Source organism: Aegilops tauschii, chromosome 7 (assembly GCF_002575655.3).
Source record: "Aegilops tauschii subsp. strangulata cultivar AL8/78 chromosome 7, Aet v6.0, whole genome shotgun sequence".
NCBI lineage: Eukaryota > Viridiplantae > Streptophyta > Magnoliopsida > Poales > Poaceae > Aegilops > Aegilops tauschii.
Window position 1 is genome coordinate 51,401,827 of NC_053041.3, and position 13,631 is coordinate 51,415,457.

General features: G+C 43.9%; 1 protein-coding gene across 1 annotated transcript; it reads left to right on the forward strand.

Annotated features, from left to right (window-relative positions):
• Positions 1–9,927: 9,927 nt before the first annotated feature.
• On the forward strand, positions 9,928–10,698 carry LOC109776547 (uncharacterized). The gene has a single exon (XM_020335197.1). It carries the CDS (start codon positions 9,928–9,930, stop codon positions 10,696–10,698), a length of 771 nt encoding a protein of 256 aa, XP_020190786.1.
• Positions 10,699–13,631: the final 2,933 nt, after the last annotated feature.

The following is a 13,631-nucleotide window of genomic DNA, read 5'->3' on the forward strand; positions in this document are numbered from 1 at the left end:
CGCTGGGGTTAAGAGTTGGGGCGAGCTGGGCCTTGGGCCATGGAGGAGCTGGGCTGTGGATGGGCCTAGAGAGGCCTGCTGGGCTATGCTCTCTCTCCCTCACTCCTCTTTATCTTTAACCGAAAAAAACAAATAAAGAGAAGAAAAAGAAAGAGGGGGTTAGGGAAAGATGTTGAACACGCGGATAATTTTCCCAGACTCACAAAAATGTGCTTATTCCGAGAAAATAGAAAAGGCCATGATTGAAAGATCTAAATGCAAATTCATTTGAATTTAATTCAAATGGTTTGAATAAGTTCAAGGTATTGAAGAGTCCAAAAATGTTGGGAATTTAGGAAGAGTCTCGATAAATGGGAAAAGAATTATTGGCAAGGTTAGAGAGATCGACTCAAAGCAGAAAAGGCATAGGATTTATTTTACACGTGTGTTATGGTGATTCCCAAAGAATGGAATACTTTGTTATAGCTCCCTAATAATATTGGGAGGATGTGTTATAAAGAGAAAACACCATGTGAATTCCCTCGATTTAAATGGATCGAAGATCGATACAATTTATTTATCTGAGTTTTTTAAAAAGGGTTGCATGATGACATGATGCAATGCAAGAGATGCAACAAACAAAACAAATCACTCGACGAAACTCAGAGCATCTAGAAGTCTTCTGGAGCGTCGGTCTCGGGGCGTTACAAAGCCTTACTATCAATGGCTTATTTTCTAATCTTTCTAATCTTCAAGCGCATTTTCTCCATCTTGATCTTGTGATCATCGACGACATCGGCAACATACAAATCCATTTTCATCTTCTCTTCTTCAATTCTTTTCAATTTTCTTTGAAATACTCATTTTCTTTTTCAACTAAATTTAACCTCTCGACAAGAGGGTCGATTGGAATTTCCGGTTCACATACCTCCTAGATAAAAATATCTATGTCAACTTGATTGGCATAATTTGTCATAAACACGAAATGCAACAAAAAGTTATAAAAGAGAATATACCATATCCGAATCATAAACCGGCCGAGGGCTGACGGGGACGGATATCAAAACCATGCCAATATGTATAACAAACAACGTACGGGTAAGAAAATTATACAAGTAAATATATATATCTAAATCACACAATTTTTTATTATCAAAAAGATAAGAACAAGAGGCTCACCAAGGTGGTGCTGGCGACGGGATGGTGCGGGCGATCGACGGTGGTTAGGACGGGGACGGGAAGACACTAAGTAAACCATACCTACATATACAAACAAACAGTTAATTTGAGCTCAGATTGCATATAAATCAAATAAACTACCACATATAATTACTCCCAAACTAAAACCCACAAATCACTATATTGCAAGAGTTAATCTAGCAATGAGAGATGAAAGGACAAAGTTGCTAACCTTTGTGGTCACTTGGATGGATGGGGGGCCTTCAAATCTTGATAAATTTTGGGCAAAATGAAGGATGAGCTCGGGCTTTGGGGAAGAACAGAGAGGAGAGGAAAGGGGAAGAACAGAGAGCTCGTTCGCGGGCTGGATGAAGGGTTTATATAGGAAGATCTTTAGTTCCGGTTCATGACATAAACCGGGACTAAAGGTGATCTTCTAGTACCGGTTCGTGTCAGGAACCGGGACTAAAGGGACTGATGGGGCCCCAGCCTGACAGCAGCCTGCCACCACCTCTTTAGTCCCGGTTCGTGGCACGAACCGGTACTAGAGGTTCAACACGAACCAGGACTAATGATGCCCGCCCACCTAGTCGTTGGAACCGGCACTAATGATCACATTAGTGCCGGTCAGTTTAGAAACCGGGAGTAATGTGTCTCACGTAAAGTAGTTTTTCTACTAGTGGGTGTTGCTTCTGCGGAACCATTCTCGCAGTCCATGTGAATCTCCATTGTTTTTGTTGTCTATAAGAATTTGATTGTATAATACATTCTCGATCTTGAGTTCTTGACTAATACCTTTATATCCTGTTTTATAAAAAACATGTGTAATTGGTATTTTGTTGATATGAAAATACTGGAATACTTTATAAAAAAAAGGAGCAGCGTATTTGGCGATTTTTTCTGAAAAACTTCAATAGATATTTCCTTCTCAACAAGAGCCTCGGGGGAAATGTCGCCAGAGCGGGCTTTCTAGAAAAACAGAAATTCGAATAACGCTCACCCGATCCCTGGCAGTCCGGGCCCACATCCAGCCAGCCCCCGCATGTAATACCTTCCATTTCCTGCCGGAGCCATGTAAATAGCTACCATTTCCTGCCGGAGCCAACGTATATAAATAGCTACCATTTCCAGCCGGATCCGGCCAACCGGGCGACGTCTCTCTCGCTGCAGTTCACACCCATCTCCGAGGCTCCCACCTACCAACCCCCGCCCCCCTGCCACCACCAGCAAGCACACCACCATGATGGCCGCCGCCGGCGCTGTGACCAGGAGGAGCATGCCCTTGTTCGACGGCGGCGTGTTCCTGGGCGACGTGGACGTGCTCCTCCCACCAGGAACTGAAAGCGCATCGTCATCTTGCATGGATCTCGGCCAACCGGCCGTGTTCCCGAGGAACGAGATCCGGATCAGCCGCCGGTCGCCGGCGAGTGAGAGGTGCCCTCCGCTGGCCGTGCTGCAGGTCATCAGCGCCTACTCTTTGCGCTGCAAGCTCGAGGCCAGAGCAGCCGATCTCCATCCCACGTCCCTTCTGCACAGGCCCCACGACTCCTGCTGGAAGAAGGGCATGGTATATGTAGCATCTCGTCTAGCCATCTATGGCCTACGATTTATATTTTCTGGATCTCCCGTGGCTTGCACACATTTTTAGGTTTATGATATACATCCCGAATTTCTGGATTTTAGCTGGGGGTCAAAGTCTCGTGGTACTGAATTAGACGAACCAACATCATATCAATTCCATCATTTTTGTATTTTACAATTAACAAGGAGAATACAGCAGGTAAAAAGTGGTCTGGTTGATTTGCTCCACCAGTAGTGCACTTCATACTTGCCTCAAGGTTCAAGGTTGTGTCCTTCCAGTGCAGTAGCTCCATGTTTTGTTACAAATATTGCACTAAATCATGTGTAGAACCAAGGAGGGGAACGTTTGGTTGCTGGGTACATATGTACCCTATATGGAAAAATAAATTTGAAATTAAAAAAAGTCAAAAATTTCTGAAAATATTTTTGAAATGAACTTGACCTTTCATTGTACTAGTGAGAAAAGTTCCAAAAAAGAAAATTTCTCTTTGAGTTCTTTTCAAAAAAGACAAATTTTCAATCAAAATAGCATGAATAGTGACCTATAATAGCAAATAAAATTTGTCTTTTTCGCTGTGAAGTCAAGGTTTTTTTTTGTGAAAATTTATATACTAGTGCGCAAGTAAGTCAAGTTTAATCTAAAAATACTTTTGAACTATTTTTACTTTTTGTTTAATTATTTATAAAATAATCCCCATATAGGGTGTATATACATGCGGGAGCCAAAGGGTATTTCCAGTAGAACCAATAATATATATAGTTCAGATGTAGCATCCCGAATTTCTGGTTTTTATCCGGGTGTCAAAGTCTTATGGTTTTTATCCGAACCAACATCATATCAATTCTTATTTTACAATTAACGAGGATACATCCGGTAAATAGTGGACCCCCTTGATTTGCTCCACTAGTAGTGCACTTCATACTTGCTTGAAGGTTCAAGGTAATTGTATCCTACCAGTGCTGTAGTTCCATGTTTTGGTACACATATTGCATTAAAATCATGTGTAACCAATAATATACATATAGTTGAGACGCAGCATAGGATGACATGAACTTCCCATGACTTCTGATTCAATTAACTGAGGTATATGGATATGTGTAAATTATTAATTCGTCTCATCCAATCATTGTGCTGTGTGTAGACTGCTGTGGTGGAGGACGGAGAGGAGGAACTACACCTCATTGCTATGCAAAGCAAGCAGGTGAAAGGTCTAGCTTGCTTCTGGTGTTGGTCTGCACCAACGGGGCTTTATGCGGCATGCCTTCGGATGCTTAATAACCGATGTCTAGCCCTCGTGCTTGACCTTGATGAAACCGTTGTGTTTTCTAACACAGCGGAAATGTTCCAAAGTCGGTTGGACAAGATTATGTCAGGCTTGGAGGATTCAGAGCTTGATAGTGCTAACGAATCAGCAATGTCCGACAAGTTCAATCGGACTTTTAACGATAAACAGTTGCTTGTCGATTTCAACGAAACAGGTATTATAACTATAAATTGTCTCCAAACAGTGAGGAGCCATGATGAACAGGGCATGTTGCGTAAACCCAGTGGACAGCTCGAGTTTATTACCCGTCCTATAATCAGGTTACAGGGCAGGAATGCGGTACTGACTCGCATCGCTCCAACGGTATGACCTAATTTAATACTATATTGTAAATCACCAAAGTATCCGTAATATAATTAGTTGCTAGTTGAAATGCTGTTTGAAAATTTCTTCAGTGATGCTCATCAAATTAAGCCACAATATCCGTAGTATTTTTGTTGTAGCAGATTAGTATTTTTATTGTAGGTGATTAGTATTTATGTTGCATACAAACTAATCTTAAAAGTCCATAAAGGACCCTTATATTGTTGTTTACATTGTTTTGTTTAATTTATCAAAGCAGTTCCGTCTTTTTCTAGACGTCAATGATACTACTCTGTTAGACATGTGGCATATGGTTTGGGGCTTCCGGCTTATAACGAGCAGCCAACATAAAATACAGAGTTTAATCAGGATTCAAGCGACAGTGACATTGATCTCAAGATTGAACCCAATTTAATTAGGTTAAAATTCTTGAAATGTTATTATCTGTGTATTATGTAGGTCTAGTTCCAAAGAAGTTGGTTTACGCAAGCCAAATCAACAAAGTCCAGAAGAACCACATCTGTGCACACATCACAAGTATACTAAAATAGCGTTGTCTGTACAACATTAACTGTCGATGTTTTGGGAATTCCTCTTGTCCTAAAATTTACGTGCCCGTTTCTGTTTTCTAAATTTATTACACCAGTTATTTTCAGGTATATGTTTTTCGCGCAATTTTCGAATATGTTTGAAATCTTCATATATTTTCCGTATTTTCTTGTGAATATTTAATTACTTATATCATCGCTTCTTACTTCTTGCAATATTACATGCCATTCAGGATCCAAGCACTGGTTATTTTGTAAACATAAGGCCTGGTTGGGATGATTTGAAGGGTTATTTGAATACTGCCAGTGGGCGCCAAAGATTTAAAGTCTATGTTTGCACAATGGCCGGAAGAGATTATGCTCTTGAGATATGGAGACTGCTTGATCCAGAAGGCCGTTTGATCAGTCTAAATGAGATTTCACAACGCTTAATATTTGTGAGGCCAGGTAAAATTAGGCATGATTTTTTATTATTTTCTGTCATAAGTCTCACACTGGTTACATGCTAAATAGTGATAGCTACGCTGGATATGAATAAGTACGTAGATTACTAGCTGCCAAGTAGTATTTCTTGAACACTGTACATGAAAACAGATAATATATTTCTTTGTGTTAATTTTACGTAGCTAGTGTTGCATAGCATTTTGACTTAAAACAAACTAAAAATTAGCATTATTTGTGTCATCGTGCATGTTATTGTTTACAAACATAAATACTATAAAATCTTTACATATGAGTAAATGAGACATTTGCCGACGGATGGAACACTGAGTAACACTGACTACGTCTCTTGTTCGTACCTCATGCACCTTCTTTTTGTTGGATGTCAGATTGCAAGAAGTCACTTGAGCGTGTGTTTCAAGATAGCTTATGTCACCCAAGTATGGCCACGGTGCTTGATGACCGTAGGGATGTTTGGGATGAAAGAGATAAACGGCGAGTTTTTGTAGCACCACCTTACAAACCATTAGTTGACCCTGAAGACAAGGTAATTTATCTGTATCTTAATGCTTCTGTATTTTGATTTATGTAGGTCATATCTGGACTAGTCTAAAATGTTGCATGCATTTTACCTCAGGTGGCGAATGGTCATAGTGCGCTTCATACTCTAACAAATATTGCATGCCATGCCCGCAAAGGATTCTTCAGGTTTATATACAATATATGAGATAATATGTTATAGCCTCGTCTCTAAATATTTTCTCTGTTTTTGTCGGTCATATCTATTTAATCAACGGGTTATCTTGTAGTTACTTTGATGGGATGCTACTTAAAAATATGAACGAGCTAATGTATGAAAATGAGGTATTGGATCTTCCATACAACCCAGATGTTGGTGACTACCTACAGTTCAAGGTATTTTTGTTCTACATTTATATCGTTTGATCTGGGCCTAATATTTGAAAATTTAACATCACTTGCAAATATATTCCAGAACAATAATACCGCAAGACACAGTATTGCTCCTATGGTACGTAGCTGACAATACAAGTAGTGAAGTGGGGAGGAGCAAGAATCAATGCGCAGGTCAGTTTTGCTCAATTCTTTCTACTTGTTAACCTTCTTATAACTAGAGACATAAAATTAAGCTTATCTTATGCCTATTAATTGGGGATCCCTATTAACTGAAAATTATTGTCGAATATGGCATCATACAATTATAGGTCTTCCATTCTTTATGTTATGACAAACAGATAACTAAATTATAGATCAATTCTCATTATACACATACGACAATTGTAGTGACAAAATCATGTAACTTCATTTATGCAGCCTGGCTCTTTTGGTTCATAAAATGAGGTGAATCATCTCAACAATGCATTTCACGCAATGGCCAGCAATGGAGCATAATTTTGTTGGGCAGTTCATGGCAGCTAGCTAGTGGTGGTGATCAAACCTAAACGAGGATTGAGCTAAATCAGTTTTGAAGCCAGTGTACTTGTTAAATTAGTTGAACTTCCTGACATGCTTGTGGTTTAATTTGTGTTACTCATTACCTCCTGAGTTGTGGGTATTAGTTACAAACACTTGGACTTGTGGTTTTGCGTTATGTCAGCACTAAATGTTGTGTATTACTGCAATTTTCTCACCACTGTTATATAGAAAATGCCCAGTCTAGCAAATTCATTGTCCTTTATTTATCCAGCAAACATTCCTTAAAAAGCACCATCTAGTATGTGTAATAGTTTTGACCGTTAGAGAAGATCCCCTCCCCGGGCGAATGTTATCTTATCCTCATGTGCACCGCCCACCTCCCCAGCTATGATAGCCGCCTCGGGACAACCCCGCTCCGCCCTCTGACCACCTCTTCTCAACTGTATGTCTCCACCCGACAATGTCCGTGACCCATGATGCGTCTGCCATATGCCACAGTCAACCGTAGACTTGGCGGGTCATGTGGCGGTGCTGGTTCCTGTTCCTCAGAGGCCTTGTCACCGTTCGTTGGGGCCTCCACAATGTCCAACAAACTTCTTTCAGAACCTCTATGTCTCCCCAACTTCTGTGTCGTGTCCTTCTCATGTGCGGCCCATGCATCTCATCCTTTGCCACCACCAGCTCGATAGCAGCCTACACGAGGTTGGGTGCTCACCCTTTTGCCCGGAAGATAATTATGTCAATACATGGGCGCCAACGGTGGAGAGGAAGAGAGGTAGGAAGAGGCCATCAGAGGCGAGGAAGAGGAAGAATCTGCTAGAGGTGATGTAAGCATGACAATGATCATCATTGCTAATTGAGCAATATACCGAGAGTCGACTCTTCATTTAGTTATCAATAAGTTTGCCAAACTGTAACATTGTCAAGTAGTAGTACACAAAATTCAAAACCATGTTCCTAAATATTTTATTTAGCGACTCCTATGAGTCCTAGAAAATTATTAATACCATTTCCTTGAAAGAAGCTTTATCATGTTTTTTACAAAGAGAAGGAACCAGAGATTTCACCGAGGATGGTTTTCTGACCTAAAAGAGCAAACATGGTGAAAACTAATCATCATTATTTTTTGGTAAAGAAAACACGAAAATGAGCCATTTTATTTATCATAGAAACTTCTGGTTGTGCTTGAATTTGGAAGGGATTCGTCAAATTTAATTTGAGTTTGCATGCAAAATCATCGTGCCCAGTCAAAATTACATTTCTAGACTATTTTTTTCATGCTACTACAAATAGTCCATGTACTATTGCTACCATGATCCTTCTCCATGGCCGGGAGCAGCGAGATCTGCTGGCGGTGAGCATAGCAGGAGAGATATATTGGTAGTCTCTCGGCAAGAAAGACGTGTCTCTTGATAGTCTTTCCTGTAGAAAACCACTGACAACACGATTTTGACTACCCAAATCTCATGTTCCCCCTCAAAGCCTTTTCTTTCTTCTGTTGCGATATCCGAATGATGATGCATGCCTTTATCGAATTGTTAGCACGTGTGGCAATCTTGTTGGAAATATGCCCAGAGACAATAATAAAGTTGTTATTATTCTATTTTCATTAACATAATTAATTTTCTATTTCTATGCTATAATTGTAATGGTTTGATTGTGAGATTCATAGGCTCTGACGGGCCTGCCCTGCTGCCCAGACCAACGTCGCTTGGGTACTGGCCACCGAACGGGCGTCCACGCGTCGGCTCTCCGCCAAGACGCGCTCCTCTCCTCGCTTGCTCCAGGAGCCCCTTGGTTTGCCGCTGCCATGTACGATCGATCCAATCGATCTACTACATACACCGACACTGCATGAACAGACCTCTCTCGCGAAAACTCCCATTGCCGCCGACAAACGGATCAAGCCGTCCGATTCGATTTCACATCGCAAACTCCGATTGCTTCGAGGAACGCCAATAGAATCACATCACACCATCGGTATTCCTTGTATACATCCATTCACATGACCAATTACTGCACAATCAATTTGACGAATCTTTCCGCTTCACCTCCTCCTCTAGATCAACAACTCCATGGCCTCTAAAGATCAAACCTTGCTTATGATACCATTTGTTAAAATAATCAAGGTGTATAGTCGACCATCTGAGGTCCAAGTAGTCACACAAGGCACAACATGAAGATTTATCAATAGGTTCGTCAACATGGGTACATCCCCGGATCATGACTATGGGTGCTCCTCATGACACCATAATAATACTGCCGGCTCCCCCTACGTGCTTGTGCTATTATGTTGTCCTATGTCACATCATGTGTCTACCCCTGCATTATTTAAGAGGCTCGGGATATAAGTATCCTACTCGAACACAACTCGTACCTTGTCTACACACAATAGGACTCCGAGTTCAAGTGTAACCTACCTTGTATAAATATTTGACACAATTCCAATGGAGGGAAAGCGGAAGATGCATTCGCTGCATTGGGACAAGATGACTAGAAAAAATGTCAGGGCGGCATGGGCTTTAGACATATGAGAATCTTCAATCAGGCCCTCCCTGCGCGACAAGCATGGCAGATGATCTAGTCACCAGACAGTCTTTGTGCACGTCCCCAGGTGTTAGCTAATCTAGTCGTTGAGCTGTCTTTGCTTTTGTTAGTTTATTTCCTGCTCAAATAAGCAGATAGGCAGGGAATGAGCCGTGACGTGTGCATGCCATGCACGTAGCTTTGCATGGGCCTGAAGATCGATGTGATCACGTTGTTGGCCCGGTAGTCTCACAGGTGGCCTAGGAGGCATGATCGACAGGTTAGGGTGAGCGGCGACGCTGGGTAGAGGGAGGGCGGCGGCTCGGGGTTAGGAGGGAGGTGAGAGGCGTGCAGCGGAGGAGTGTGGCGGGGAGGGAGGCGGCAGCGCGGGGCAGCGCAAGCGGCGGTGGCCAGGAGAGGCGACGGCGGCGCGGCTAGGGCTGGGATCGAGGGTTTAGGCTGATACCATGTAGAGGAACCCCTCTCTCCGTGCCGCTTCCTCCCGATCCACCCTCCTCGCGCCGCTGTCCTCTTCCCGTGCCGCCCCTCCCCTCTTCCCGCACCCCGAGCCGCTACACCCTGCACCCGCGCCGCCGAACCACCTCGCAGCCATGTCGGCTAGGTCAGCCTCCTCCGGTCCGAGCAACCCGTTCGACTCCTCCTACGGTACCGAGCCCGAAGAGCCCCTTGCCGCCGACGTCCGCAACATCCACCTCACCGATCACGTTCCCATCATCCTCTCCCACACCTCCACCAACTACTATGCCTGGAAAACCTATTTCAACCTTCTCTTCCGTGAGTACAATCTTCGTGATCATGTGGAGGGCCTCTCCAACTTCTTCACTGGCAACCACGACGCCAACTGGCTGGCCATCGACGCCACCCTCATCCGGTGGTTCTTCCTCACCGTCTCTCCGGACATCTTCCACACCGTCGTTCGCGATGGGGACGATGCCTACACGGTGTGGACCAAGATCAATGGCCTCTTCACCGACAACAAGCTTCAACGGATTGTTTTCTTGCAGCAGGAATTTTTTGGGTGTCACCAAAAGGACTCCACCATCAACGCCTACTGTCTCCGGCTCAAGACCCTCTCTGACGAGCTCAACAACGTCGGGTTCAAGGTGGGAGATGAGATTCTCCTTTTGACGCTAACCGCCATCCTCAATGAGGACTTCGGAAACGCAGTGTCCAACCTCACCCTCATGGCCAACCCCACCTACGAGCGGGCGGTGCCCTATCTTCGTCTTGAGGAGCGGCGGATGAAGCAACTCCGCACCCGCGCTGCCCACACCGCCCGCGCCGCCGGCCTCTCCCACGGCGCTCCTACACCACCATCGGCGCCTCGTCCTCCGGTCGTCACGCCGCACCGCTGCCACTAGTGCAGAACAGGCCTTTATCACCGGTTCGTAAGGGCCTTCAGTGCCGGTTCGGCAACCGGCACTATGGAGTGGAGACTAAAGCCCCCCCCCCTTTAGTACCGGTTCGGCACGAACCGGCGCTAAAGTTCCACCACGTGGCACGAGCCAGGCCCGAGTGCTGGTAGACCATTAGTACCGGTTGGTAGCATCAACCGGTACTAAATGTTTGGGGGGGGGGGGGGGGGGGGTTGGTTTTAATTTTTATTTTTTCATTAATTTTGTGTTTTCCATTTAACTCTTTTTTTTGCTGGTATTTTACGATACTACATATTGTACACGTTATGCATATATATAAATGGATTTTCTCGTAGAACTGATCACATATATATAATCGAATGTCTCACAACCACCATTAATTATACACACATACACATGTATATATATACAATTTCTCCTACATGTTGCCTTGGTGCCTTCGGAGCACGATGACAAGTGGTTCATGGGGGCGGTAGCGGGTAATAGTATTCTCCTTTGGGATCTATGACCTGGTCGAGCAAAAATCCCGCTATTTCCTCTTGAAGTGCCCGTATGCGCTCCTCTGATAGGAGCTTGTCCCGCACCTCTTTGAACTGTTAAGAAGGAGATCAATATGCATGTGTATTAGTTGTGTGACTAGATATCGACAATCATGTAAGATTTGTGAATAGTGTTCTGGCAAACGTACCCAGTCCTGTCTATCAGATCTGCTCCTTTCGGACACCATCATGCGAATGTTCTCGCAAACGTAGTATGCACACACTTCAGTCCCCGGCGCCTGCTTCAGGGCCTTTACAACAATAGAATTTAATCAGATAATAATTAATCAAGCATGTTAATTAATTAATGGTATTGAAACAAGAATTAAAGAGATGGTAGCTAGCTAGCTAGTACTACTTAATTACTTACCTTGGGTCGATACCAACATAGCTTTTGTCGCTATTTTCCTGGAGTCACCTTGATGTACTTTGCCCAAGCCCTACCCGCCGGCAAAGAAAAGTAATAAAGGAGTTATTAAAAATAGTTCATATCAGGAATGACGAACTAAATAGGCCGAGATATAGTTAATAATGATTGAAATAACCTGTCGACTATCCCCTTCACGATGTTGTAGTCACTATTTTTTTTAAGTAGTGAGTCCAGTACTTCAACTTTTCCTTCGTCAACTTTAATGTCTAACAAGATCCAGTGGAAGCTGCATGCGCATAAGTTTGCATGTATGAATTAAGCGGGCATGTGCATAACACTAATCAACTATAACCCCAAACCCTATACACTTATTAACATCTAGCTGGTAGGCAAAAACAGAATTTGTAGTACAAAGACAGTGTGACTCACTCGAAGTTGTAAGGAAGTAGTATATCTTCATTGCTATTGAGGCGCTTGAAGAACTCTAGCATGCATTTCTCTACATCTTGTCTACACCATTCCAATTTCCATGTGTATTCATTGATGGTATTTGGGTCAATGAACCCAATGCCATAGCGTCCAGCTTTTTTCATTTCATACATCTTCATCCTGCATAATACCACAGAATAGAATATATAGTGAGGATATATCATTACAGGTAATTAATGATCAATCAATGAGCACTAGAGCTAGCTTCAGACTTAAATTACAGAAAGAAATCACTTACAGACAATAGCAACTGACGATAGATTTGTCGAGTGCATCTTGATTGAATAACTGAAATAGTTCTGAATACTCAACGGCCAGAGCTTTCTTATGGAAGTAATGATCTTCCTCGACTTGCACCATGAGGGACTCTCGATTGGAAATCTTGGTAATTTTCATGTACCAATCATGCAATTCATACATTCTCGTTGGGAGGTTCTTGACCTCCTCGGGCTCGACCAAAGCTTGGCCCCGGACATATTTCCATTTTATTTCCTCCTCTCTAAGCGGAGACATGGGCTCGATCTCGAGGAGTTGTCCAACAGTGATCTTGATAATTTCAGCCTGCATTATATGCTCCTCGGTTATTACCACATCGCCCAGCTCGGGAACGTAAACGGTTTGGCACACGCACGCACTCTCATGTGTTGTTGGCACAACAAGCGGGGTGGTCGATTGCGCCGCCTGTTCTCCCAGCTGGGGAACGGTTTTCCCGCATTTTTTGACAGCTGCTTGTTGGCTCGAGCTCGAGCTTGCTTCTTTCTGTAGTCGTGCTCGATGTGCCTTCCTGATTTGGCGCTCATAGTCTGAGTCAACAGGCTTGGGAGCTGGTGGTCTAGCCATACGAATGAAGTGGTCAATCTTTTCCCCAGGCACTTTCTCCCTCGGCGGCGTTGCCGGTTTCGGTCAAAAATGAGCGTCCACTTTGGCCCGCACTATTGCATCGTTTTGCTCCTCGGTCATGTCGTAAGGTCTCTAAGGAAGAGGAGCGAGGCTGCTTGGACCATATTTATATCGCTTGTCTCCGCCTGTACTTTCTGTACTACCTCGACTTGTACTGCTACGCACCATAGCTGCAGCGTGTCTCTTCTGCGATTGCTTAGGCGGCGGAGACGGCTGACGTGGCTTAGTTGGATCAGGAGGAGTGGCCTGACGCTGTGCCGGACTTGAAGCAGGAGGTGTGGCCTGACACGGTGTCGGACTTGAAGCAGGAGGTGTGGCCTGACGCTGTGCCGGACTTGAAGCAGGAGGTGTGGCCTGACACGGTGTCAGACTTGAAACAGGAGGAGTGGCCTGACGCTGTGCCGGACTTGAAGCAGGAGTCTGCTCACGCATTCGTGGACTTGGAGGAGCGGGAGTCTGCTGACACGGTGGCGGACTTCAAGGAGGAGTCGGTAGACGCGGTGTCGGTGGACTTCGAAAGATGATGCAATCCTTTTTCCATAGGATGAAACGATTTATGGCCTCTCCCAGTGTTTGCTCGTCGTCACCTCCAGGAATGTCAAGCTCTAGCCCTGAATATG